The sequence below is a fragment of the Psittacula echo genome, assembly GCF_963264785.1.
Source record: "Psittacula echo genome assembly, chromosome: Z".
NCBI lineage: Eukaryota > Metazoa > Chordata > Aves > Psittaciformes > Psittacidae > Psittacula > Psittacula echo.
This window is the reverse complement of record NC_137742.1, coordinates 90,902,501-90,929,669: the sequence shown is the minus strand read 5'-3', so window position 1 is coordinate 90,929,669 and position 27,169 is coordinate 90,902,501. Positions and strand designations below refer to the sequence as shown.

The window sequence follows — 27,169 nt, the reverse complement described above, 5'->3', positions numbered from 1 at the left end:
AGTGTGTTTCTGAGAGCTCTGCCAGCCCCCTGTGCTCCGTTTGCTGCTTTTGTTCGAAGACCGTGTACAAATGTGTTAATGCACAGCACATGGATGGAGTGAGGATGTGTGTTCTGCTGGGGATGTCCCATCCTAGAGTGGGTTCCAGCTACATGTTAGGCCTGGGTCAGTTGTGAAGGATTTAACGTGGAGACCTCAGTGTCTGAAGGGGGGCTATAGAGATGCTGGGAATGGACTATTCATTAGGGACTGTAGTGATAGGACAGGAGGTAATGGGTTCAAACTTAAACAGGGGAAGTTTAGATTGAATATAAGGAGGACGTTCTTTACTGTAAGGGTGATGAGACACTGGAATGGGTTGCCCAGGGAAGTTGTGAATGCTCCATCCCTGGTGGTGTTCAAGGCCAGGTTGGGTGAGGCCTTGGGTGACATGGTTTAGTGTGAGGAGTCCCTGCCCATGGCAGGGGGGTTGGAACTAGATGATCTTAAGGTCCTTTCCAACCCTAACTATTCTGTGATTCTATGATTCTAAATCAGTAAAATCCCATTGGGTTTGTTTGCGTTTTTTTTTTTTCCTACCATGTGCTGATTCTTTTGTTCTTATGCCTAAGCGGAGCCCAGCAATTGAGGTCATTACATGAAGTCTTTCAGAAGTCATTTTTCAGTGTGTATTGGTGTCTCTGAATTTTAAGAATTTGGACTTGTGGAAAGTATTTCAGTGAAGTATTTTCTAGTCTTTTGTTGGTAGTTTTCTGACAGATGTGTTAGCTGAAGCTTCAGGGGAAAGAAGACAACAAAACGCATGATTTGATCCACAGGGTTAGTCAGAGACCAGCTTCTCCAGATACTTTGAAGGTTGAGACTGGTCACCTACATTGGAGGAGGAAATTTTCTTCCAGTTCCTGACACTGACGCTGTTGAGCATGCGCCTCTCTCACTGGGCTAATAGAGGTGACCTCTGGAAACATTTGTGATCTGCTTAGGCACTGTCCTTTATTGACAATTACTGCTTGTAGCTTTCTAGCCTAGAGTGATAAGCAGAGCAAAAGGAGGCTGGGGATTCTCCAAAATATTTTACAGGTTGCTTGCTAGTGCTCCTGGCCCATGGTTTTTATCTGTGCATGCTGCACTGCAAGTGGGAGTATCTGAGCACAAGAGGACAAAACAGAATATGAAAAAATAGCTTCTAACAGTTACCTTTAAGGGAGCATATTACTGCATCGTTGGTCCCAAAATGACTACTGCAGTGATTAACCTGAACATAGGTCCCTGTGTATGCCCTTACTGTAAAGATAACAAATCACAGAAGTATAAAATTACCTGAAATGTTCCTTGTACCTTGCCATAGTTTGTGTGATTGTTCATCGCCCTCCTTCAAAATGCTCCCGCTCCAGTCACGTTTGAGCATTTGGAAGTGAGAAGGAGAACTACATCTGGGATTTGAATTTTGCCTGGGTACGACAGCAGCACATTTAAACTTGTGTTAGTATTGTAGCAGAGTGTCACCAAAGTGCAGTAACAAGTAATGAATGGGTGATAAGCTGGTTCAGAGTTTTATTCTGTTCTTGGTTTTCCTGCCCACATAGCAGCTGAAGAGCAGGCTTGCTGCACGGTTGGACTTGAGGAAGCTTTCTGGAGTGAGAACACTGCACTTTGGGGTGCGCATTACTACTTAGCAGGGACACGCGTGTAGGCTGTCTTACTGGCTGCCGGTAGGAACTCGGACTTAAAAGAGCTTTTTGACTTGGGTTTGAGGTGACCTGCCATTGTGGGAGTGTCTCTCTTCCTGTTTAGGGACTGATGCAGGTTTATTTGGGATTTAAAGCAGCTCTGATAGAAGGAGATGGGAGTTAATGATTATATTGCTCTCCTTCCTTGCATTCAACTGATCTTTGAACTAAGTCAAATAATTTGTCAAGTCATAAATAAGAGTATTTGCCAGGCAGAACTTGCTGCGTGCATGAAAGCTGAGGCCTTTTCTCCCCTCTCCCCTGTGTCAGAAAGCCCTGGTTTGAGCCCCACGCCAGGCTTTCCTGGCTCATTCTGGGTCAACTGCTGCACACACAGCTTTGACATGGTGACACAAGTCTGTGCTGTGAGTTCTGAGCTCTGATCCAAGTCTTCCTATGGAGACTTTCTTTGGAGCACACATTATGCATTGGAAGTGCTCATCAGCCTGACAGAAATTAGTCTTGCTCCTGCCCAAATAGCATGTGGTGTCATAGATTGGCAGGTCACAGATTATTTGTTTATTTTATAATGTTTGCTACACTAACAAAACAGTATCAATGTACTAGTGATATATAAATAACTGTCCTGCTAGCCTGGCTTGATGAAAACATACAGAAAGGTGCATTAGCTGACCTGTTGTATGCCTCTGTTCTGGCTTAGTAGTAACACTACTGCTTATATTGATGGTTACTTTTATTGGCTTAGTAGTAACACTATTCTTGTATTGATAGTTTACTTCTTGTTAAGCTCTAGTTTAAAAAAAGAAGTAAAAATTCTTGTTTGGTCTTTCTGAGTGAGAGCTTTTTAAGCAAGAGGAATTGGCAGGCTGAGGAATTACTAATTTCCCACTATGGGAAATAGATACCTTTAAATTCTCTGTGGTTTTAGCTGTTTGAAAATTTACTTCAAGTTGTAATTACAGAATGTATGAAGTGCATGCTAATAGTTACTCTTTAAAGATTTTTTTTTTTTTTTTAATATTACACAAATTATGAGGTTGAAAACTGTATGGCTGGTCTGTATGTGTAACTGTTCCAACAGACTAATACTTTTCTGCAAGTAAGCTAAAGAAAAACCTTGTGGTAGTATTTTACAGGAGATGTTGGAATTATTGGTGTGTTTCAAGATAATTAGATACTGCAAGAGTTGAAGCCTTTTTGTCATGAAATAGAACAGCTATTTGCCATCTCTACTCTTCCCACTGTGGTTTTCCTGCATGAAACCTTTTTCTCTTGCTTCATCTTGTTCTTTTGCTAGTACTTTTTCTTTCAGCTCAGTTGAAGTAGCAGTTTCTCTTAATTATTTTTGTTTTTCACTCCTCTGTTAAGCAAGACACATTGCCTGGGAGAAGAGAAGCAGCAGACTCTCATAAGACTTGCTTATAGAGATGCGAAGGATGGACGATATGTACATGCTTTACAGGGAAGAAATAGAAGACTATTCCCACACATTCACACGTAGTGATTCAGCTAGATTGTTGTTGTGTAAAGTATGATTAAAAAGGCAATGGGAAGTTAGGGTACTTCTCAAAAATCTTTTCAGTTGGCATTTGATGTGTTTGCTGGAAATGCTGTAAAAATAGAAAGCAAGACTGAGTATGTGTATGGCATGGGTTTAAATGCCAGTGGACAAGTTGCAGAGTTATAGTTCAGATCACTTATTGGTAATACTAATTCAAGCATCTGATTTATAATTAAAGTTCAGTAGGTCTTTTTTTCCTCTTAAAAGACAAATTTCTTCAGGAAAAAATTCTAGTATATTTGAGTGTATTTTAGGAAGGCAGAGCACACACTGCAATTTATAAACAGACAAAAAATGCTTGCTTGTACCTTGATAGTCTCTTACTTCTTGAGTAAAGAATGTGCTTGGCACTTTTAATTAGAAATAACTTGAATGAGTTGAAGAAGAGAGCATTCATCCTGGTTGAAACAAAAGATCTATAAAAAATGGGGTTAACAATTGAAATAGTTGGAAAGAATTGTCCACATTGCTTCTTTCTCCTGTGTTCTAATGCCTTTTATGATGCAGTTAACCTTTAAATTAATGTTAAATCCAGAACATAAATAAAAAATACATTAATTTGAGGGGTTTGGGATGATGAGGGTTGAGTAGGGGGAAGAAAGAGGAAACTGCACTATAAACTTTTCAAGTGTTCGCACAGGATAAAAATCATAGGTCTTGTAATGCAGATTTAATGGCATCTTATTTTACTCCATAGCATTTGGAGAAATGTGCTTCATCAGTCCACCATAAATTGTTGAAATGAGCAAACTAACTCCATTCAGAAAAGTGTTCTCAAACTCGTTGTCAGAGTGATCAGCTTAATCCCGAAAGACATCCTGAAAATAGGACCCGGGTTCCTGAATTATTTACGTATTTGTGAAAATTTTGCTCTCCCTCAGTTCTGCAATGCAATTCTCTGAATTACTCAGAAGATGATTCTAATCATAGAATCATAGGATCCTAGAATAGTTAAGGTTGGAAAAGACCTTAAGATCATCCAGTTCCAACCCCCTGCCATGGGCAGGAACACCTCACGGTAGACCATGTTTCCCAAGGCTCTGTCCTGCCTGGCCTTGAACACTGCCAGGGATGGGGCATTTACTACTTCTTTGGGCAACCTGTTCCAGTGGCCCACAGGAAAGAACCTCACACTAAAGAATTTCTTCCTTATATTTAACCTGACCTTCCCCTGTTTAAGTTTAAACCCATTACCTCTTTTCCTACCACTACAGCCCCTGATGAAGTGTCCCTCTCCAGCATCCTTGTAGTCCCCCTTCAGCCTGCTGGTCACGCTTGTTTTGATGCAGCTCAGGACATGGTTGGTTTCCGAGGTGCAAGCGCACACTGAAGCTGGCTCATGTTCAGTTTCTCATCGACCAAAACCCCCAGGTCCGTCTCCACCTGGCTTCTCTGAATCTCTTCTCTGCCCAGACTGTAGGTGTGCCTGTGCTTGCCCTGACCCAGGTACAGGACCGTGCACTTCACGTTGTCTGAAAGGTCAAGCTGTTCTTTGGGTAAATACCAAAAGGTACTCAAATACCGTGTGGTTGCTGGATGTGGTCATCTGGATGGAGGTACACCAGGTGAAGGTGTTCCTTCCACTGGCCTCTCTTCACTGCTCACTGCCTGGCTGCCTGTGACTGCTGCTGCCAGCCTTGCCCCTCTTCAGGCTCCCCATTACATTTAGGAGAAGGTGGCTGCTTTAGCTGAAGGTGGTGGGATTCCACTTGGCTAAGTTTGCTTTGATGGATGAGAGAGGCTTGTGTTACAATAGACTGTTAATAATTTTGTATAATAATCCTGTTACAATAGACCTTGTCTCTGGGAAGCTGGGGAGTGGTAACAAGCACCTGGGCTATAATGGAAGGTGAAGGAAATAAATCTCATTTGCCTGGCACTCTGCAAAGTGAAATGCTCCATTTACATCTTAGGAAACTGTTTATACAGTAGATATCCTGATTTTTAGTGATGTTTAGTAATCATAAGGCAGTGGAATACCTGTTTTTCCTTCATGTCTGGTTTTAGGTAAATTGTGAAAAGATCATACGTGAAGCTATATTTCAAACAGTTGACTGAACTGAAGAAAAATGTGTGAGCTTTCCTGGTTTTGTCAGGTTCCTAATACAGACATCTTCTGGGATGTTTCTTTTTAAAGCTCCTGTAGGGCACATATGGCTCAAAATATGGTTAGTATGTGGCCTGTAATATATCAATATGGTTCAGTAACTAGAGATATAAAAAGTGGTGGTCAAAGTCTCTGAGGCTTTAGAAAATCTTTTGGTTTATTATGCCAGTTTTAGTTTCTTAAGAGGACTGATGTATCAGTCGCTGTGGAACTTAACTGCCTATTAAATCACCTGCAGATGCAGTTAGGTGTTTTTTTTCAGTAGTATAAACCTGCAAATATTACAATAATTTGCCTGCTACAGAGGCCCAGGTAGTAGGGAGATGACCTCAGCAGGTGCTTAATATTTGCAGTTCCCTTCATTACTCTAATGTTTGATTTTGCTTGAGTTTGTAGGTGGGAAAATAATGTGATCTTTACAGTGTCTGCTGTTGTTCCTGCTTCATCATTTAGCATGTGTAGATGGCAACAGTAATCTAGAAATTATTTTATTAAGTGTCCTGGGTTCAGCAGTAGCAGTCATTTTTCTTCTTCTCAGTAGCTGGTGCAGTCTTGTGTTTCTGATTTTTCAGCCTGGGAACAGCGCTGATAACACTGATGTTTTTAGTTGTTGCTAAGCGATGTTTAGTCTGACCAAGGACTTTCTCAGTCTGATGCTCTGCCAGAGAGGAGAGGAAGCAGAGACAGGACACCTGACCCAAACTAGCCAAAGGGGTATTCCATAGCACAGCACGTCATGCCCATTATATAAACTGGGGGCAGTTACCTGGAAGGGCTAGATTGCTGTTCGGGTCAGGCTGGGTATCGGTGGGCTAGTGGTGAGCGGTTGTATTCTCTCCCCTTGTTGTTTCCCTTATCATTATTACTATTAGTGTTGGCAGCAGTGGTTTCGTGTTTTACCTTAGTTACTGGACTGTTCTGATCTCAACCTGTCGGAGTTACATTCTTTTGATTCTCTTCCCCATCCCTCTGGGAGCAGGGGAAGGAAGGGGATGGGGGAAGGGAGTGAACGAGTGGCTGCATGGTTCTGAGTTACTGACTGGACTTAAACCGCAACAGTTCTTTGTGGTGCCCAACATGGGGCATGAAGGGTTGAGATAATGACATATCTGGCTGGAGTGTGTCTAATCGTATTTGTGGTAAGCATTCATTGTTTCGGATTAATAGTCACTCGTCACAATGCTGGTTTATTGGCTCTCAAAGTTGTTGCTCTTGATCTCGGAGTTTCAGCATGTCGTACCTTACTTGCAGCCGGTATTTGCTGTTTTAGTGTTTATCGGCTGGGGGGCCTTGGCTAAGCTTCTTGTTTCGCTGTACTTTTGATGATTTGTAACACAATAGACTCACTGATGATGAAACTGATCTGGCTTGCGTTCCCAGTGTGGTCACCACCTCTATACTTCGGGAGGCATATAATGGAAGCAATTACACATTTTTTTTTTATTCTTCCTCGGGTGGTCAGCCTATGAAGAAGACATTCCCTTTACACTCCCAGCTCCCCCACCAGACTATTTACAGCATCATTTGAGAGTTCTGAAGGTTTTGGGTATCCTTGAGACCTGCCTGCTGATTGTGATGGGGATCACCATGCTGGCACACACGCAGAGTGTGTTTTACCTGTGACGATTTTGTCTCATCTCGAAAGTTAAACAGAGTCGGGTTTAGATCTTGTCTAGGGTTAGACAGTGATATAGGAGGACCAAGAGATTTTCCCTGAGGCTGGATAGTCATGAGTGGCAGGGTGTGTGGGATAGTATGGGCAAGTATCTAGGCCAGTGGGCCCCTCCAGTGCTTTGCAACTTCACCACTGAACAAGTGCAAAATCCAGAAAAATTAGTAAAACACTTAAATGAGGTGTGTTGTCATTCTGGACAAATCATGGCAACATGCTGGGGCTTGGGCTGTGCTTAGAGAGCCTGTTCAACACTATCCAGCACCTTCAAAGGGAAAAAAATTTCTCTGGATCTGATGGCAAAGCAACAGACAATGGAGCTATTCCAACTCCAAGCACAGCAACTACGCCAACCCCAGTGACAAGTACAGCAGCTACCCAAACCCCAATGCAACAAACAGTGCAGCTGCTGGTGCTACTCAAACCGCAAGCACAGCGGCTGCACCAACCCCGACAACAGATACTGCAGCCCCTCCAACCACAGTGATAATCACTGCAGCTAAACCAGAGGACCATTCGTACCAGTATTGTTTGCCCCTGTACACAACGGGAAAAGCAAACAACAGGCACAAAAAGCAACCCGTACAGGGAAGAAAGATGAAGAACCAGTGCACTTACTACATGGGACAGCATCTGAACAAGAGTTATTATTACATGAATCAGAGGAAGAGGAAGAAGAAGAGGTGGCTTCTCGACCCTTGACCTCAACAGAGCTACGGAATATGCAAAAAGATTTTACCCGTCATCCAGGGGAGGACATCATCACCTGGTTGCTCCAATGCTGGGACAATGGGACTGATAGTCATGAACTAGAAGGTAGGAAAGCCAAGCAGCTGGGATCACCTGCTAGGGAAGAGGGAGTTGACAAAGCAATTGCAAAAGAGAAACTGTCCCTCAGCCTTTGGAGGTGGCTCTTGGCAGCTGTGAAAGAAAGGTTTCAGTACAAGGACGATGTTATGAGTCATTCAGCCAACTGGACCATGCTAGAGAAAGGCTTCCAGCCTCTGAAGGAATCAGCCATTGTAGAGATGATCTGTCACAGGCCAGATGCTGGGAATGCACCCGTAGATCGAGATGAAGTTGAATGTACATGATCCATGTGATGGAAATTTACACGGAGTGCACCATCATCATATGCCCGCTCATTGGCAGCAATAACTTGGAATGACATAGTACCACCAACAGTGGATGAAATGATTCGTCAACTCCGAGAGTTCGAAAACAGTCTCATCCCTTCCATTATTTCAGCTGTGGAAAAACTGTCCCAGGAGTTCAGATAATTGAGAGATGATCTATCCAGCTCTCCACATGTACCAACACACGTCTCAGCTCTTAACAAAAGGCATCCTTCTGCTTGAGAGAGAAGATATGGGAGGTACTTGCCACAGGTCCACCCTATGGTTTTATGTGCAGGACCACGGAGAAGACATGAGGAAGTGGGATGGAAAACCTACCTTACCTCTGGAGGAATGGGTGCATGAATTGAAGAGGAGAACAAAGGTCAAGGATGATCATCCCATGAAAGCTGCGGCTTCAGTCTCTGGTGAGCAGGTTCCCAGATGGAGTGGAAGAGCTGACTTTACTCCGGGTCCTGTGATAAAGACTAATTCCTTTCTACGAGATGTAAGTGACCAATGTTGTGATCACTATCAGAGGGGCCCTGCCTCCAGCCAGGTGGAGGTAGGGGACAATCAGATTTACTGGACTGTGTGGATCAGATGGCCTGTCACATCAGTCCCACAGAAGTATAAGGCTCTAGTAGATACCGGTGCACAGTGTACCCTGATGCCATCAAGCTGTCAAGGGGTGGAACCCATCTATGTTTCTGGAGTGACAGGAGGATTCCAAGAGTTGACTGTACTGGAGGCTGAAATCAGCCTGACTGGGAGGAAATGGCAAAAGCACCCCATTGTTACTGGTCCAGAGGCTCCATGCATCCTCGGTATAGACTACCTCAGGAGAGGGTACTTCAAAGACCCAGAAGGGTACCGATGGGCTTTTGGTATTGGTGCTTTGGAGAGTGAGGAAATTGAGCAGCTGTCCACCTTGCCTGGTCTCTCAGAGGATCCTTCTGTTGTGGGGTTGCTGAAGGTCGAAGAACAAGAAGCGCCAGTCGTGACCACAACAGTGCACTAGCGGCAGTATTGCACCAACAGAGATTCCGTGATTCCCATCCATAAGCTGATGCGTAGACTGGAGAGTCAGGGAGTGATCAGCAGGACCCACTCGCCCTTTAATAGCCCCATATGGCCAGTGCGAAAGTCTAACGGAGAGTGGAGACTAACAGCAGACTATCGTGGCCTGAATGAAGTCACACCACCATTGAGTGCTGCTGTACCGAACATGCTAGAACTTCTGTATGAACTGGAGTCAAAGGCAGCCAAGTGGTATGCCACGATTGATATTGCCAATGCATTTTTCTCATTTCCTTTGGCAGCAGAATGCAGGCCACAGTTCGCTTTTGCTTGGAGGAGTGTCCAGTACACTTGGAACCGACTGCCCCAGGGGTGGAAACACAGCCCTACCATCTGCCATGGACTGATCCAGACTGCACTGGAACAGGGGCAAGCTCCAGAACACCTGCAATACATTGATGACATTATCGTGTGGGACGATACAGCAGAATAAGTCTCTGAGGAAGGGAGGGAAAATAATCCAAATCCTGCTGAAAGCTGGTTTTGCCATAAAACGAAGTAAGATCAAGGGACCTGCACAGGAGATTCAATTTTTGGAAGTAAAATGGCAAGATGGACATTGCCAAATCCTCACAGATGTGATCAACAAGGTAACAGCAATGTCTCCACCCACTAATAAGAAACACAAGCTTTCTTGGGTGCTGTGGGGTTCTGGAGAATGCACATCCCAAATCACAGTTCGATTGTAAGCCCTCTCTATCATGTGACCTGGAAGAAGAACGATTTTAAATGGGGCCCTGAGCAACAACAAGCCTTTGAGCAAATTAAATGAGAGAGAGTTCATGCAGTTGCCCTTGGACCAGGCTGGACCGGGCCAGGTGTAAAAAATGTACCATACACCACAGCTGGGGAGAATGGTCCTACCTGGAGCCTCTGGCAGAAAGCTCCAGGGGAGACTCAAGGTCGACCCCTCGGCTTTTGGAGTCGGGGATACAAAGGATCTGAGGCCAGCTATACCCCAACTGAGAAAGAGATACTGGCAGCCTATGGAGGGGTTCGAGCTGCTTCGGAGGTGATTGGCACTGAAGCACAGCTCCTCCTGGCACCCCGGTTGGCCGTGCTGGGCTGGATGTTCAAAGGCAGGGTCTCCTCTGCACATCATGCAACCAATGCTACATGGAGTAAATGGGCTGCACTAATCACACAACGAGCTCGAATAGGAAATCCCAGTTGTCCAGGCATTCTAGAAGTCATCATGGACTGGCCAGAGGGCAAAGATTTTGGAAAGTCACCAGAGGAGGAGGTGATGCGTGCTGAAGAGGCCCCACCATATAATAAACTGTCAGACAGTGAAAAGCAGTATGCCTTGTTTACTGATGGGTCCTGCCGTATCGTGGGAAAGCATCGGAGATGGAAGGAAGCTGTATGGAGTCCCTGATGACAAGTGCAGAAGCTGCTGAAGGAGAGGGTGAATCGAGTCAGTTTGCTGAGGTGAAAGCCATCCAGCTGGCCCTGGACATTGCTGAATGAGAAAAGCAGCCGGTACTTTATCTCTATGCTGACTCATGGATGGTGGCAAATGCCCTGTGGGGGTGGTTGCAGCAATGGAAGCACAGCAACTGGCAATGCAGAGGTAAACCCATCTGGGCTGATGCACTGGGGCAAGATATCGCTGCCCGGGTGCAGAACCTGGTGGTGAAGGCATGCCATACAGATGCTCATGTACCCAAGAGTCGGGCCACTGAGGAACACCACAACAACCAACAAGTGGATAAAGCTGCTAAGATTGAAGTGGCTCAGATGGACTTAGATTGGCAACATAAGGGTGAATTATTTTTAGCCCGGTGGGCCCATGACATTTCAGGCCATCAAGGCAGAGATGCAACATACAGATGGGCTCATGATCGAGGGGTGGACTTAGCAATAGACACTATTGCCCAGGTTATTCATGACTGTGAAATATGTGCTCCAGTTAAGCAAGCCAAGTGGTTAAAGCCTCTTTGGTATGGAGGACGATGGCTGAAGTACATATATGGGGAGGCCTGGCAGACTGACTATATCACACTCCCACCAACCCGCCAAGGCAAGCGCCATGTGCTTACCATGGTGGAAGCAACCACCGGATGGCTGGAAACATACGCTGTGCCCCACGCCACTGCCCGGAACACTATCCTGGGCCTTGAGAACCAGATTTTGTGGCGACATGGCACCTCAGAGAAAACTGAGTCAGACAATGGGAGTCATTTCCGGAACAACCTTATAGACACTTGGGCCAAAGAGCATGGCATTGAGTGGGTATATCACATCCCCTACCATGCACCAGCCTCTGGGAAAATCGAATGGTACAATGGGCTGTTAAAAACTACCCTGAGAGCAATGGGGGGGGAACTTTCAAGCATTGGGATACACACTTACCAAAGGCCACCTGGTTGGTCAACACCAGAGAATCTGCCAACAGGGCTGGCCCAGCCCAGTCAGAACTTTTACACACTGTAGGACGGGATACAGTTCCTGTGGTGCATGTAAAGAATTTGCTGGGGAAGACAGTCTGGGTTATTCCTGCTTCAGGTAAAGGCAAACCCACTCATGGGGTTGCTTTTGCTCAAGGACCCAGATATACTTGGTGGGTAATGCGGGAAGATGGGGAAGTCCGATGAGTACTTCAAAGGGATTTGATTTTAGGGGAAAACAGCCACTGAACTCAATTATATGCTGTTGCCTGCTATGTAATACTTTTATAGCCCACCAACTAGATGTCTTCAGGTCACCAGCGACTGGCCCTGACTTCCCTCTGACCATCATCCTAACAAAGAATGAACTTTGACAAAGCCAGACGAGCTCAGCAGTGACCAAACGAGTTCCACGGTGTCATCAGCAGACAGCAGTCCAACGCTGAACACAGCCTCTCCTGTTCTGAAAGACTGTTTAAAGAGATGGAGCCCGACATCATGGACTGGATAAACTCAGCAGCTTTATAGGGATTGGTCCATGCACTAAGGAATGATATCTCTCACTTTGTGTGTGTGTGGATGTGTGTATATATATATATATGTATATATATGTGTATATATATGATACAAGAGTGATGGTATATTGAAAAATGTGGGATCTGAGCATGATGTGAATGGTATGGAATAAGGGGTGGATACTGTCCTGGGTTCAGCAGTCGCAGTCATTTTTCTCCTTCTTAGTAGCTGTTGCAGTGCTGTGTTTTTGACTTTCAGTCTGGGAACAGCGCTGATAACACCGATGGTTTTAGTTGTTGCTCAGTAATGTTTACTCTGACCAAGGACTTTCTGAGTCTCATGCTCTGCCAGGGAGGAGGGGGGGAGCAGGGAGGAAGTAGAGACAGGACACCTGACCCAAACTAGCCAAAGGGGTATTCCATACCACAGCACATCATGCCCAGTATAGAAGCTGGGGGCAGTTACCCAGAAGGGCTAGATCACTGCTTGGAAAGGGCTGGGTATCGGTAGGTGGGTGGTGATTGGTTGTTTTCTCTTCCCTTGTGATTTCCCTTATCATTTCTATTATTGGTGGTACCAGTAGTGGGTTGTGTTATACCTTAGTTACTGGACTCAATCCGTGGGAGTTACATTCTTTTGATTCTTCTCCCCATCCTTCTGGGAGAGGGGGGAGGAAGAAGGGGAGGAGTGAGCAAGCGGCTGCGTGGTTCTGGGTTACCCAGCTGGCCTTAAACCACGACATTATGCTCGTGCAAGACTAATGTTAAAATGTAAAGTTAATTTGGGAAGCTATTGGATTCCCCATCTTGTGTCCATTTTGCTTTTCAAATATATATATATATAAATATAGAAAGCATTTGTGAGGGAAGAGAGGAAGAGTTGGGCTCTGTCTATCCCTTAGTTACACTTTTTTTCAACCACTTCGACACCAAGTAGGTTGCAGATGGGAGAGGGAAGAGCTTTGTTTAGTTCGTGAAACTTCTGAAGGATCAGAATTTCCTGCCATGATTTTTTTTTTGTTTTTTTTGATATTGTGACAAAACCAGTACCATTTTTTTTTCTTAGCAAAACAACTTGGGAAGCTTCAAACTAGAGATACTTGCTTTTCTGTGCAGCCGTACTTTTTCTGTCAGGAGTGGAGGGATGGATGCAGTTAGGACTCTTTAAGTGTTGGTGCTTTGAAGAAGCTAAAATACCTCCGGTTCCTTCTTCACATTCTTCCCCAAAGACAGTTACAAACCTGGAATTCTACAGTATTTCTCCTTGTTACCTTTGAATTTTATTTATTTATTTATTCCTTCAGAGGAGATTTAAAATAGTAGGGGCAGCTGAACATTGTCCTACAGGAATTATTCATCCGAAGAAAAGTCAGACGCAGAAGGCTAATTTAATGCTAAAAGGGTGTGTTGCAAATATCCCACCCAAGTGTCGATGTAAAATCAATAAACTGTTAAATCAGAAGTGGTTCATCTTAAAACATAGAGTTTGGATGGCAAAAGTCATCACCGAGTCATTTTTAACCACTGGAGCAAAAGCTATGGGTAACACCCTGAGAAAATTAGAGCATGCGTGCCTGCATAATTTCTCCTGTGAAATGAAGAGTGAAGAAGAGCCAGAGGAAAGTGGAAGCATAGCACAGTTCCAGAACTACAGAAGCAGGAAGTTTTTCAATTAAAACTGAGTGTTCTGGTTAGTATAATACTGCATGGTGGCATGCAAAGGCAAGACTTCACTGCTAGCCTGTGAGTAAGCAAAAGCAGTTAGAATTATCTTTCTCTGGCTGGCTGCTGCTCATAGTAGGACTGCGCTCTGCTGCTCAGCTGCTTGGGGCAGGCAGGGGAAGTCCACGGCATGGATAGTAGTACAGAGGAGTGAAACTTGTAGCATCTTTAGTTATGTTCCATAAAGCAATGTGCCTCCCTTTTTCATTATTGGTTCTAGTTCTGGGTTTGCAGCAATAACGAGTTGTGCTGCTTTATGTGTCAGGTAAATAAAGTATATGATCAAATGTATGTGGTGTCCACATATCTGTATGCTGTTCATATAAAACAGAGATAACATTTTGTTCACACCCTGATTATTTTTTAATTGATTGCCAGAGGTGCAGTAAGATACATACTCCAGAATAAAAATGTCTTGAATATATGTAAACTCATTTGAGAAAACTGAGTTGCACATCTAGGGCCCACAAGTTGTGCTACAAAATAAAGTAAGGTGTGATCCAACTAAGAAAGAAATGTAAAGTGCTGTGTTCTGTAGTGCTTGCATCTGCACAAAGGCTGGGGCTTTTCACCTGAATGGCTCAAGCCTAGCAGACTTTGCCTTCCTTGTGCTATTCAGTGATGTTATGATGGGAAGTTCTCATGGTTACAGCTTTTGCAGCCATAATTTATTTTGTAATGAGGCATCACTATCTCTGTCAGGTGAACATAACACACTATAATCCACTAACTAGTGGCCTCTGTATAATGCTGTTCTGTCTGTGAAATTCTGATGGAATCATCCAGGCTTGAAAACAGGGTGTAGTGCAGGTAGTACTTTTTTTTAAAACATACTCAGATAAAGTGAAAGAGACTGTTTTATTTTTCTTTTCCACACATGTGAAGGTATCCTGAAGTGCAGAACAAAGACCCACTTATACAGCTATTTACTATAATAAAACCAGTAAACTAATGCTCTTACATATTGCAGAGAGCTATCTCCACCCATCCTAAGTAGGTCTTGGGTGTTGGTATGCTTCAGTGTGACTGTAAAGCCAAATTAAGTATTTCTCCATAGTGAAATCAGATTTATTACAGTGTAATTCCATTCTAAAATCAAGTCTCCTTTTAAGGACTTTTATCTAAAATAACTAATGAGTGTAATGGCATTAAATAATAAAATACTGTTCAGATGCTAAAAATAGCTCCTCAGTCTCTTTGATCTGCATTTCGGCTAAAGATATAAAATTCCACTAGAGACTCTTATAAACAGACTCCATTAATCCAAACAAATTGTTTTGAAAAACAGCTACTGTAATAGATGTTAAGACAGTGAATAACATTGCGTTTCAATCTTCAGTACAGCTTGAGTTAACTCCACATTAATTAGTCACACCTCCAAGTCTTATTGTGCTGCTCTGGAATCTGCATATGGCTAGTTCTGTTTGGCTTGGCTTTAATTAATCATTCTCTCATTTCTTGGCAGCAGCCATTATCGGACAGGGAAGTATGGTTCCAGATGTAGTTTTGAGCCTTCATGGCTTCTGCCTGCCATCTGCATGCTGTGGTCTGTACAGCACAGGCAGTCCTAGCAGTGAATGAAATACAGATATGTCTCTAGTATTTCCAGCTGGTGCACTGATGGGAACTTTCTGTAGTAGTCTTTAAACCTTTTTTCTATCATTGAAAAAGTGCAAAGTTTATCTTTTCTATATCTGCATTGTTTAGTAACACTCAGTACATGTGTAGTGTAAGTTTCTGTGGTTTTCCATGCTGCTTAAATCTTTGTTTTGCCGTAAGGCTTTTACATGACTGAGATTAAGAAGGATCCCATTTAAAGAGATGCCGACATACATTATTTATGTTTATAAAAGGAAACGCGTCTGGTCCTGACAACACATCGCTATTTTATGTGCTTCTGAAGAATGCACCAATTGATAAAATTATCTCAATTAAGAGTATCAGTGGAGTTAATAAAGAGAAGTGCCCTGAGAACTGCAGTGTCTGTATGGCTTGGCCCTTTGTGCACTTTGGGGACCTCATTTCTGATTGTCTTGTTCTTCCAAAGTTCCCATATGGGGCAGGGGAACAATTAGCTCTAGTAGAACAGAAGCCCAGCAGCAGCTGGGCCTGCTAATGATGGGCAGTATGGATTTGTGCTGTGCCGTACATGAATTTCTCATCAGGGCCAGTCCCTTGATATTATCCCAGCACGTGCTGTCAAGTGCCCTCAGACAAGGTGGTGCATCTCTGCATGGCATGCAGTGCGTGTGTGCACTCAATTTTATGTTACTAAAAACATTGCTCTGGCGTTAACCTTGTGCCTTTTGGATGTAACCAGTCTGTTCCAGCGAGGCCAGAGAAATAGATACAGAAACAGAGCTTGATCGAATCCCCACAATGTAACCCATAAATAGTTTGCTATGTATGATAGGAAGCCAAGGTCTTTCTGTAAGCCAGTTCACCAAATTACAATTGAAAAATAATTTGAGTTTTCTTGAGTTTGATTATCAGGTTTTTGCCTATTTTCCCTATTGCTCCTGGTTTTCAATGCTACGTTAATGTTCAAGCTTGTGGAGACCATATTAGAAATTCAGTGTGTGTTATTTGCTGTGGGGATGGAGAGTGAACCTGGTTGTTGGAGTACGCAGCTTGTGCTTTGTCACATACTTCTGCATTCAGTTCTTGCAAGGGGAGGATAGCTGTAAGAAGGTTTAAGTGCCAACATAAAGTGCTATTCAAGTTGCTATTCAACATGTGAATAGCAGCGAAGAATAGAAGAACAGGAGATGGCTGAGAAACCAAAGGCAGAGAGACAGTGTCCCTCTAAGGGGTGGCAGTGGTGGTGTGGAATGTGCACATTAGCCCCAGGTTGTAAGCTTCCAAGGAAAAACAAGAAAGCAGCCCTAGGAGGAAGTGAGAAATTTCCTAGCAATATCAAAGTAAATGCTGAAAACAGCATTTACAGCATTTACTGGTGTGAATATTGCAGCTGCGTTGTTCAGAACATCCTTGTGGTACCTGAGGTTATATGTGTGAACAGGGCATGGTGCCTGTGTGGCAGTAAGAGGGGAGGAGGAAGATGTCAGCTTGCATTTTTGCAGATTGTCTGGGGGGTGGTTTTATGTTAGTTTTTAGTTTAAGTGTTTGTAAGGCTTCTTCTGTAAGTGTCAGAGGAGAAGCTTCTTCAAAGGTTGATTTTGCTGTCTAAATTGAGTATCTGTCTGGATTTCGCTTTGAAGGAGCTCTCTCAGAGCTTTTTCTCTTTGTGTTAGCTATAGATAACTGTGGTGATGGACACGATGCTAGGCTTTTATGACTATTCTTCTAACTGTGTGGGAGGAAGATTCCAATAAATGCTCAGCACAAAGTAATGTAAATATTTTATTCCTCTGTCTCTGAAAGATGCTTGCGTTGTTCATAATGCTGCAGTATTGAAGAACATAATGCGGATGGGTTGAGTTCTGTCCCTACCCTGACACTGTTAAATACAACTTTTAGATATTTTAATGTTTTGTTAACACCTATATTCAACATCCAGTTACTAACATTTGATTTATTTGTGTATGCAGTAGGGAAGTATTAGATTCCACATATCATCTAAGGGCTTGTTCTTAATAAATTGCTCTCTTCTGATGGTCCCTCAGAGCTTTAAGAAGAGATGCAGTTGTACTTGGTAACTAGAAACAATACATTTCTAAAAAACAACTGGCTATTACTGTAATGGTCATTGCGGGAAACAGATGAAATTAATTTAGCTACTCTGTGGCTGAAATTAAAGGGTTGTGTCTGTTTTTCTAAATGCATTGTTAGTCAAAATGATGTGTTTATGATATTATGGAAACATAGAAATTTGTGGTGCTGTATGAAGACGTTTTTATTTCAGCTGTAATCACAGGTAATCTAAACACAACTTAATGACTGACATCAAATATGGTAATTGTAAAATATATGGGTTAACTGTCTATCAGTCAAGCTTCTGAGCCACCACTGCTGTGTGTGTAGTACTTATTTTCTTGTTGTGGGGGGAGAGTGGCTTTCTAGTTTATGTGTCTTTAAGGGGTAAAAGAAGCAGTTTCCCAGCTCTAGTACTGGCACAATTACTATCAACTTTTTAAATGCTTGGTACTGAACAGACTGATGCCTGAAACTCTCTAGCTGGTGCCAAGGGCTGACTAGGAAGCGTTGGCTGAAAACCTCGTGTTTAAATAAAGCGTGTACTCGGTGCTTGCAGCTGCATTCAAGAGTTGAGGACTGAACCATTTTTGTGTTGTGCTGGCAGTAAAATCAGAGTGTGACTTTCAGTGTGAATTGAAGGCTCTCGGATTTAGATTTGCTTCCACGCTTTTAGCAAGTGCAGTGCAATATTGACCTATGGCACAAGAAACTAACAGGAAATTAAACATTGGGAAGTGTTGTGAACCTGTTGTTGGTTCTTTTTTCGTTTTTTGGTTTTTTTTGTTTGTTTTTTTTTTTTAATTGTGTGCTACTCTTGAACTGCCCCTTAGCTAGATAGGTAACTAGGAGCTTAAAAAGAGTGTTTGAGTGGAGTAGTTGCTGTTTCAGTCTCCTGTGGGGTTTTTTCATGACTTTCTGTTCTTTTGTTTTTTCCCTTTCTTAGTCTTCATGAAGAAATCATTGACTTCTATAAGTACATGTCTCCCAGACCTGAAGAAGAAAGAATGCGGATGGAAGTGGTGAACAGGATAGAAAACGTTATAAAAGAGCTCTGGCCTAATGCAGATGTGAGTGGGACACTGTTCTGGTTTTTAATAAGTGTTTTATGCCTGTTTACTTCATGAAGTATTGAATAATGAAAATACTGTTTATTTTTCCATATTTAAAACAAAACAAAACACCAACAACCTAACAACAAAAGGATGTCTGGTCAAATGAGAGAGATGATCTTTTTTCCTGGGGTAATACAGGTCAACATTTTCTGTCACACGTAGGAGCAAAGACAGTCTAGATCTGCTGTAGTCAAAGAAAGCTCATAAGGTATGGCTACACTTAGTCTCATGAATATTTATTTACTAAAATTAATGGGAACATACGAGTCATGAATGCTTGTAAAGTATTGTGTTAAAAACATACATATCTTACGAAAGTCATCCCTCTGCTAGTAGCAGGGCTTCTAGTCCAAAGACCTGTGGTCTTGAATAGTCTATTAAGCTGGAATGCCAGCAATGCCGTGTTACATAGACCATGCTATTTTTAATAGGCAGTTAAACTAAATTGACATCTTACAAATTTAAAGGAACCAGTTTTTTTGTACAGGAAAAACAAGTTTGTGATCTGTAGGTCTGTTGTATTGAGCTTAAAATCTGGAATGCCTCTTTCCACTGAAGATAGGGTTTTGTTAGTACTTCATTCAGTTGAAACAAGTTTCTCCTGTGTGGAGCTATGAAAAGGTTGGATTAAAGAGAAGCTGGAGAAGTTGCTTTTACAACTCGACATGATTTTATGGGCACACAGTTGGATTTTTAGCATAATTGCATCTAGTTCAATTGTATCCCTCCACTAACATGATGTTCATTTTCAGAATGGAGATGTATAGCTGTAGTCATCTTATCTGTAGATAACAATAATGGAAAATAAGGACTTATTAGCTGGAATAGCAAACCAAATTCAGACAGCAGAATCTTAGTATAAGAAATGCTCTTTGATCCTGCCCATGTTAAAGATAGTGCTTTGACATGAGCAACTTGAGCCTACTATTCATTTCAGATCTTCTTAGCCTTTTGTTTGGAATGTTTTTTTTTAGAAATTGGCAGAATATGACAGAATAGGAATTCTTTCTGAACTATATGTATGTGGTTGGTAGTTTTGTGTGTAAAATACATTTTCAAGGTGATCCATGTTACAGTCAACGTATTAGTGATGGATCATATGGACGTACATATATTCAGTGCAACACGTATCTGGTAATTTTTTTCATTGAGTAAAACAGTAACATTTCCACGGAAACTGTGTAAGAGACTTCAGCGTATCTCACAGCTATTGTATAGCTCTCCTCTAACCCAGTGAAACAGTGTTCAAACTCTAATCAAGAGCAGGAATATTGGGCTGCCTGTTTAACAAGCGATAGTATAGGAAACTGCCTGAGTAGAAAATAGTGCTTGCTCTGATACACCCTGCCAAAGTAACAGGAGATTCCACCACGATAGCTAATTGCTTCAGCCAGGAGAAGACTGATATTATTTCCTAGACATGTTTGTGTGCTGCAGACTTAACTAATGTAATGGGGTAAATGAGTTTGCTACCAGGGGATCTTTCTTTGTTAGCAGCGACACTTTGAATAGGGCACAAGAACTTAATGCTTCCAGAGATACTGTTTGTAGGACACTCTTGATCTGTAAAAGCTAGGTCTTTTGTATTAAAATAATGGGGTTTTATATATATAAGACTTTGGGTCTTGAGGAAATAGTCTTTCCTAAAGCTAATGAAACTTTTTTGTTGCTATAGTCCCTTGACGAGGAGGAAGCAAATTACAAGCCCTGCCACAAGTGACAGCTGACCTCTGGGGCTTAGCTGTAAAGTAACTGAGAGGAAGCATAACCCATGTAGCTGAAAACTGAGGTTCACTTTTCAATTACTGTGAATTAAAACTGCCATGACCCTCTTTTTTTTCTGTTCTTGAAAATGATCGAGAGCAAGAACATGCCAGTTTTTCTCAAGTCAGTACCTGCTCTTCAGAGCCTAAATTCATTTTGTGTGCTACTGTTATGTTGAGGGAGAATTCTCCTCTTATATGCCCTTCCATTTTCTGGAGGGTAGAAAGGAACTGAACAGTGACACAGCACACCAGGTGACAATCTGGAAATTACTGTAACGTTATTTTTCTAATACTTACTTTATAGATCTGGTTGGAAACTGAACTGCTGAAGTCAACTGTGTTCGACTTTGACAATGTTTTATAATTTTTCAGTTACTTGAGTTAATCACTAACCTTTTGGAAATTGTGTTGGTTTAGCTACTTGTAAGATTTAAGTGTTGAGTACATGCTCTGAGAAGGTAAAATGTTATCTGGTCCAATGTCCTCACCTTTAGCTGTAGTGTAAAGTGGTAAGTTAATGTTTAAGCTGTTCATTTTGAGTCATAGGTGCAATTAATCCAGCTAAAATAAACTCATAAGTTAAACATACACATTCAGTTTGTAATTTCTCACTAAACACATAGGTAAGACAGGCTTTATAAAAATCAGATATCAAGGAAAATGAAAACCAGGCTTCATGAATTTAAACATATAGACTACAGTGAGTGTGTGGTATGTGTCTGTGCACGTACTTCTTTTTCCTGTTCCACTTAGGAAAAGGCTGAAAAAGCACATGGAGAGAAGGTAAAACTAGGTATCCTAAGCTGCTACTTTATTTACAGAAGTTAGCAATTGTGTCATTTGCTCTCTTACTCAAGGGAATGTGCTTAGAAGGAAACATTCCTACTAAGTGAGAACTGTTCTTGGCATCAGCAAGGCTCTGACCGTAAGAAAAGCTTTAATTACGCTGAAACTGAACAGCCCAAAACATTGAAAGAAAGCATTTTAAGACAAAGGTTTTTGACCAATTGAATATGAAAGTTTGACTATTGAACAAATAAGTAGCTATACAGTGGAATTTAGGATATGTTTGTCATAATGTCCTCAGCTTTGTGTCTGAATATTATGTAGCGTCATAGATCTGAAAAGACATAATGTGGCATGCGTCACACTCCGCAACTGTGAAAATACTATCATTGGAAATAGAAGCAGAAAGTTTAGCTCTATTTAATTTGACAGACTTTGGAAAATTCTACCTAATTATGTAGAAGAAAGGGAAATCTAAATTGGATATGGATAGATTTTGTTTTGTTTTGTTTTGATGGAGGGACTTTGGTAGCAAGGACTTTCCAAGCTTTTGTGGGTTTCCAAGCTCTGTTATTCATCGTGAGGACATACTTGGACACACGCTTGTAATTAAAGCTCCTTCAGGATCTTTGGAATTTAATATGAGTAAGATTGAAGAAATGTAGGATAAATAGTAACAATAACATACAGGAGCAGAAGGAGTCCGTTATAGTTCTGTGAAGTCTTAAGTAATCTTATGAATGCAAATACATATCTCTGTCCATGTAGAATAGAACTATAATTGGCAGTGTTGGCACATTACTAAACTAATTCTCAGGTCTCTCAGATCATGACAGTGTCCTGTATTTGGGATGCTTTAGATATGTATGTGGCTACAGAGCTTCAACAGTTTAAATACCAATTCTGTAAGTCAAAATCCTTTAATGGTTCTCTTCTGATTTCCTCACTCTTCCTCTTCCATCTTTCCAGATCAGATCAGAGAGGCATTGAAGTGTGGGTGCGAGTTTCTTTTATGATAATTCAGTGTTTCTCATACTCTAAATTATTGTACAACAGCAGATGTTGTCTCATTCCTTTCCGTAAAGGTCATATATGTTGAATCAGTAAGTTTATGAATACTTTTGGGATTGTTTATTCGGTAAAGGCTCTCTTTGCTGTTCAGCTGAGCACACTATTTTGTTTAAAAATGTGAAAAGACATTTATTTTTTCCAAACCCATCAGTGGTTGTTTGGTTGTGGAAAAGCACTTTTCCACATATCCACAGATATTTTTGGTGGCCAAATAAATCCTGGTTTGACTGAACCCAAACAGTTTTACAGGGAATGCTTTTACTATTATCCTGAATTTAAAATAGTAATAATAATTATTATTACTTTCTTAGCTCTGTGATGCCTTTATGCTTTTGTCAAGATCTAGTACAATATTGATGCTGTAGTTCTGTGGCATCTCTTGCAGTCTTTTCTAGTTTGAGAAGCTGAGAACTTTCAACATTGAAATTACTGCCAGCATGTGCTTTCTGTTGGGGATGAGTTGAGGGATTAAGAAGAGTTAAGCAATGTAAAATAATCAAGAGGAAGCACTCAAACTGCTTCCTAGTCTACTAAAGTACCAAAACATTTACTTGCAAAACATTATCTTTTCCCATCTCTCCCTTTTTCTTATCCCGAAGGGGAAAAACATAAGAAGTGGGTCACTTGACATTCACATAGGTGGCAGTCAAAATAGTGCATGAGACTCATTAAAGCAGAATACACAAGTCTGTACAGTGGCTCCAGGAAACACATCGGAAGACTGGTTGAAAATTAGTCCGAATGTGTAGATATTTGCACTTCGAAGTCTCACCAGTCCCCCTTTGAGACTTAGCACATGAGTCCGACCTCCCTGCGAGGCTTGGCTAAGTTAATGAGAATGTGGTTTCGGACAGCTTACAATGGAAACCTCCTTATTTAAACCTCCAGTTCTAGTAAAAATCCAGCATAATAAATCTGGAGGATGTAAAACTCTCTGGAACATTTTTTGTTTGTTGTTTAAGCAGAAATAAAGAGAGTTGTGCTACTTGATCTGTGATTCAGAAAAACATGGATTGTGATATAATTTTTTTTAGTATGCAAAGCATTGGAAATATATTAAACTTAGAAAATGTGTTTAAAAACTGAAGGGTATACTTTGACATATGAAAGCAAAAAATAAATTGAACTGATACTGGGGTTTTTTAGTGTTCTATCATTCTAAAGTGTTTTAAGTCTTTTGGGTTATGGATTTTTGCTAAATTGAGTCATGGTGAAATTTTTTATATTAGAAGAAGGTTTTGTAATAGAAAAGTCAAAATTATTAATGTTTCATGGGTAATAACAATGAAGATCAGTGATTTAAATGCGCTGAAGATGTGAACGCTTTAGCAGAAAAGAGTACTCCTGTTTATAATGTGCCTGTTAGCAATACCAAAATCTACCAATGGAGGGTAGCAATAAACGGCCTTTACAAGCAATTTAATAGAACTTGTTTGTCTTCTGAAGCCTGACAATTTGTTTTCATATATCCTGTTCTTATGTTTCAGGTGCAGATATTTGGAAGCTTCAAAACTGGTTTATATTTACCTACAAGGTCAGTAATTTTTCAGTATAAATTCTGTACAAGAGAAAAGATAACCTGTCAAACCTTTATCTGTAGGGACTTATCTCCCAATATCCATGTTACTTGTGTGTATACTTGTTATATTAAGAAAGTGTTAAGCTATTAGTACTTTGCGAAGTGCATAGAAAAATTAAGACTGTTAATTGTAATAACTGTGGCTATATAGGTTTTGCACGTTTTGGTGAAAGACCTATAGTGTGGTTTTTATTCTGTTATTCCATGTTATATTTTGCCTAATATCCTTTTACTTAAGCTGATATTGAAGGTTTGGGCACAGGGTTGTTTTCCTGCTGGATCTCTGTGTTATTTTGCAAGCATATTTATGCTCAAGGTGACAACAGAGCTGCTTTTTCTGTATTGGTATGCATCAGAGAAATGTCTGTTGTTGTTAACTCTTAGCATCAGTAGTGGGTTTAACACCAATTTAGTTTAGAAGAGAAGCGTCCAGCAGCATTTCATGTTCTCCAAGCAGGTTTTGAACATAGTTTTCTGCAGCTGGCTGAGTGCTGCCTACCCTTGCTAGCTAATTGGTATGCAGCTGAACTGCTGACACTGCTTGTTGGCAAGAGGTATTTCATCTGCTGCAGATGTGGTTTCTTTGAGGTTGTTAAAGCAGTGTTGTCTGTGAATCAGCAGACCTGTGGAATCTGTTGGGGGAAAAAGTGTTATAATTTTTCTGGTGTTACCTGTTGCACAGTTTTCTGTGTCACTAAAGTGGCCTGCTCGTATAGCTGCAGGGTTATATACTTGCCTCCTTTGTGTTCCCAAACAAGCAGGGGAAATCAAAGAAATTGGGTAGCAAAATGAGAGAGCTCAAGATCTCACAGTGGCCCTCACAGTCACCTTTTGGATCTGAGTTCAGGCATTGAAATAGGATGTCAGCTCTCTGCATAGTCAGATGGGTATGTATGTGCACAGGGAGGAAGTGTAGTGGGATTAAGACACCTCTTCAGGGAGCTGAGTTAATGAATGAAGTTAATTAGATGGTTTGATCTTACTTTACAGCTTGTTGCTTCCTGAAGTCAAAGTTGCCACATTTTCCTCTCTCCTTCACTGCTGCCTGTTTTTGGTAGTACAGGCCAGCTGCGTGCCATGTGCTGGCTGGTGTTCTGATCACCCAGAAAACCAACTTTGAGATGCAAAGAGGCAGGAAATTACCTCAAAGTGTTTTGCAGGTTTCTTAGGGATGGGGAGTTGGTTTCTGACCAGACCCATTAAGTTGATTTGCTGTGGACTAGATAAACACCAGACGTACAGCAAAGGAGGAGACTGGGCCATGCATCTGGGAGCAGAGGATGGGGAACAGGACTTTCCCTTTCAGTTACACGCTGTTAAATCAGCATTACTGATTGATACAGCCCAGAGGTGGTGCTCCACAACAAGTTAATGTCTTGCTCAGAATCACTCCGGAGAAGCTGATCCCTTTCTGCTGACAGAGTAGCCTGAAGAGACTAATCTTGGGCTTTGCAGCCCACGTGGTTTATGTGTGTGTCTGTCCCCTCCCTTGGTAATCTGAAATGTTCTGTAGTTCTCCAGGTGTAAGAGTTCATCCCCTCCTCTTTCTTCAGAAAATTAAGAATAAATTATTTAGCTAAGCTACATTTGGTCACTTTATTCTAGTTATGTGTGGATGTCAGCTGTTCATCTTTTAAGTGTATTGGTCTTTGAATAAATCTATTTTCTTTCTATTTCAGTGATATTGATTTAGTTGTGTTTGGAAAGTGGGAGACATTACCTCTTTGGACGTTGGAAGAAGCTCTTAGAAAGCACAATGTAGCAGATGAAAACTCAGTAAAGGTTTTAGATAAAGCAACTGTAAGTTTGGGGGAAGAGGGTATTTCCTTTTTCTAAGCTAAATGTCTAATAAAATATCTTGGTTAAAAGGATTATTTTTTCATAAGCAGAAACTATTTTATATATAAATACAAGGTAGAACCAATAGAGCCTTTTTACTTCATACAGTTTTTATTACTCAAAAAAATACCAACTTGATAGTGCTCCAACAGAAGCATTTCGTCTTTTGGGGAAAATGTGATTTTTCATACTACACAACATACACTTGCTTTTAAGTGAGACTCTATTAGTCATTGTTGTGAATTAATGTGATTAAACTTGTGAATTTCTGAACTTAGTTTGTACATGAGTAAATTAATTTTTCTTATGGTAAGGAAGCAAACATAATACATTTTACATAGAAGTGTAAGTACAGCTTTATGTGATAGTATGCCTTGCACAGGATAGGATTAATTCCATTATAACTTCCTACCTTTTGCTAGTTCTAAGATGATAAATGTGTTGCGGTTAAAAGAGGTGTCTAATTGATGGCTGTTATTAACAGAGAGGTAATTTGGAAACTACTCGTGGAGATGTGTCAGAGCGCTCTCAGTATCTTGTGCTTCTTGTCTGAAGATAATTTTGATGAGGAATCAATGACCCACAATGACACATGAGTGTGTATTTTATTAAGAGTATCTATTGCCATTTATCTTCATTTCTTAAGTGTTTGTCTCCCTCTGGTGTTTGTTTTTCCCTCTAGAACTGCGCTGCTGCACCAGGAGCTGATTAAAACCAATATGAAATTAATCACTTTAAAGTGTTACATTCTGTTAAGCAAGATAGTAAATTGAAAATGGCATTTATGAGTTAGAAAAGTAAAGTTGATGTAAACAGATCGGCAAAGAGAGCGACTTCATAAATAGACAGGAGTCCTGATTTCTCTCCACAAAGTCATAAAATGTTTCAGTTTCACTGTTGCATATAAGTGTGAATGAAACCAAATGTGTCTTGGAAATCTGTGTTGACTTAACGTGGTTTTCTTTTGCAGGTACCAATTATTAAACTGACAGATTCCTTCACTGAAGTAAAAGTTGATATAAGCTTTAATGTACAGAATGGGGTTAAAGCAGCCCAGCTCATCAAAGATTTTATCAAGGTTAGGCAACACTGTAATAGAGCTACAGAGATGAATATTTGTTGACTTGATTTTATGTTTTACTTTGACTGCATCCTGACTAGAGATACACATTCACTCTGTTATTTTTGTGGTCTGCTGCTACTCTGTGATGTTCTTAGGTTTTAGATATTTTGCCCTGAAAGGCATGAAGATAGTAATGTATAAAATACTGAGAAGTTTTAATGGTACAGGGACTACAGAAAATGCACTAATACCTGTCTTAAATATTCTGCTTTAACTGTGGTTCATTGAACTTAAAACTAGTAATAACCATGCATTGCTGAGAAAGGAGGAATAATCTTGTTCTGGAATTAATATTATTTCAGCATACAAATGCTGATAAAGTAGAATAAGTTAAATTTAGTGAGTCATTTTTCAGGGAGTCACTAATACATGTATCATAGATA

At 41.1% G+C, this 27,169-nt stretch overlaps 1 protein-coding gene across 2 annotated transcripts in view; it reads left to right on the top strand.

The window, feature by feature from the left end:
- Positions 1-27,169, top strand: part of TENT4B (terminal nucleotidyltransferase 4B) — a 50,102-nt gene that overhangs the window by 10,210 nt on the left and 12,723 nt on the right. For both annotated transcript variants that reach the window (XM_080637858.1, XM_080637857.1), the window contains exons 2-5: positions 18,454-18,577; positions 23,733-23,779; positions 25,504-25,624; positions 26,634-26,741. In XM_080637858.1, the coding sequence (XP_080493984.1) occupies positions 18,454-18,577; positions 23,733-23,779; positions 25,504-25,624; positions 26,634-26,741 (400 nt within the window). The remainder of the gene's footprint in view (positions 1-18,453; positions 18,578-23,732; positions 23,780-25,503; positions 25,625-26,633; positions 26,742-27,169) is intronic.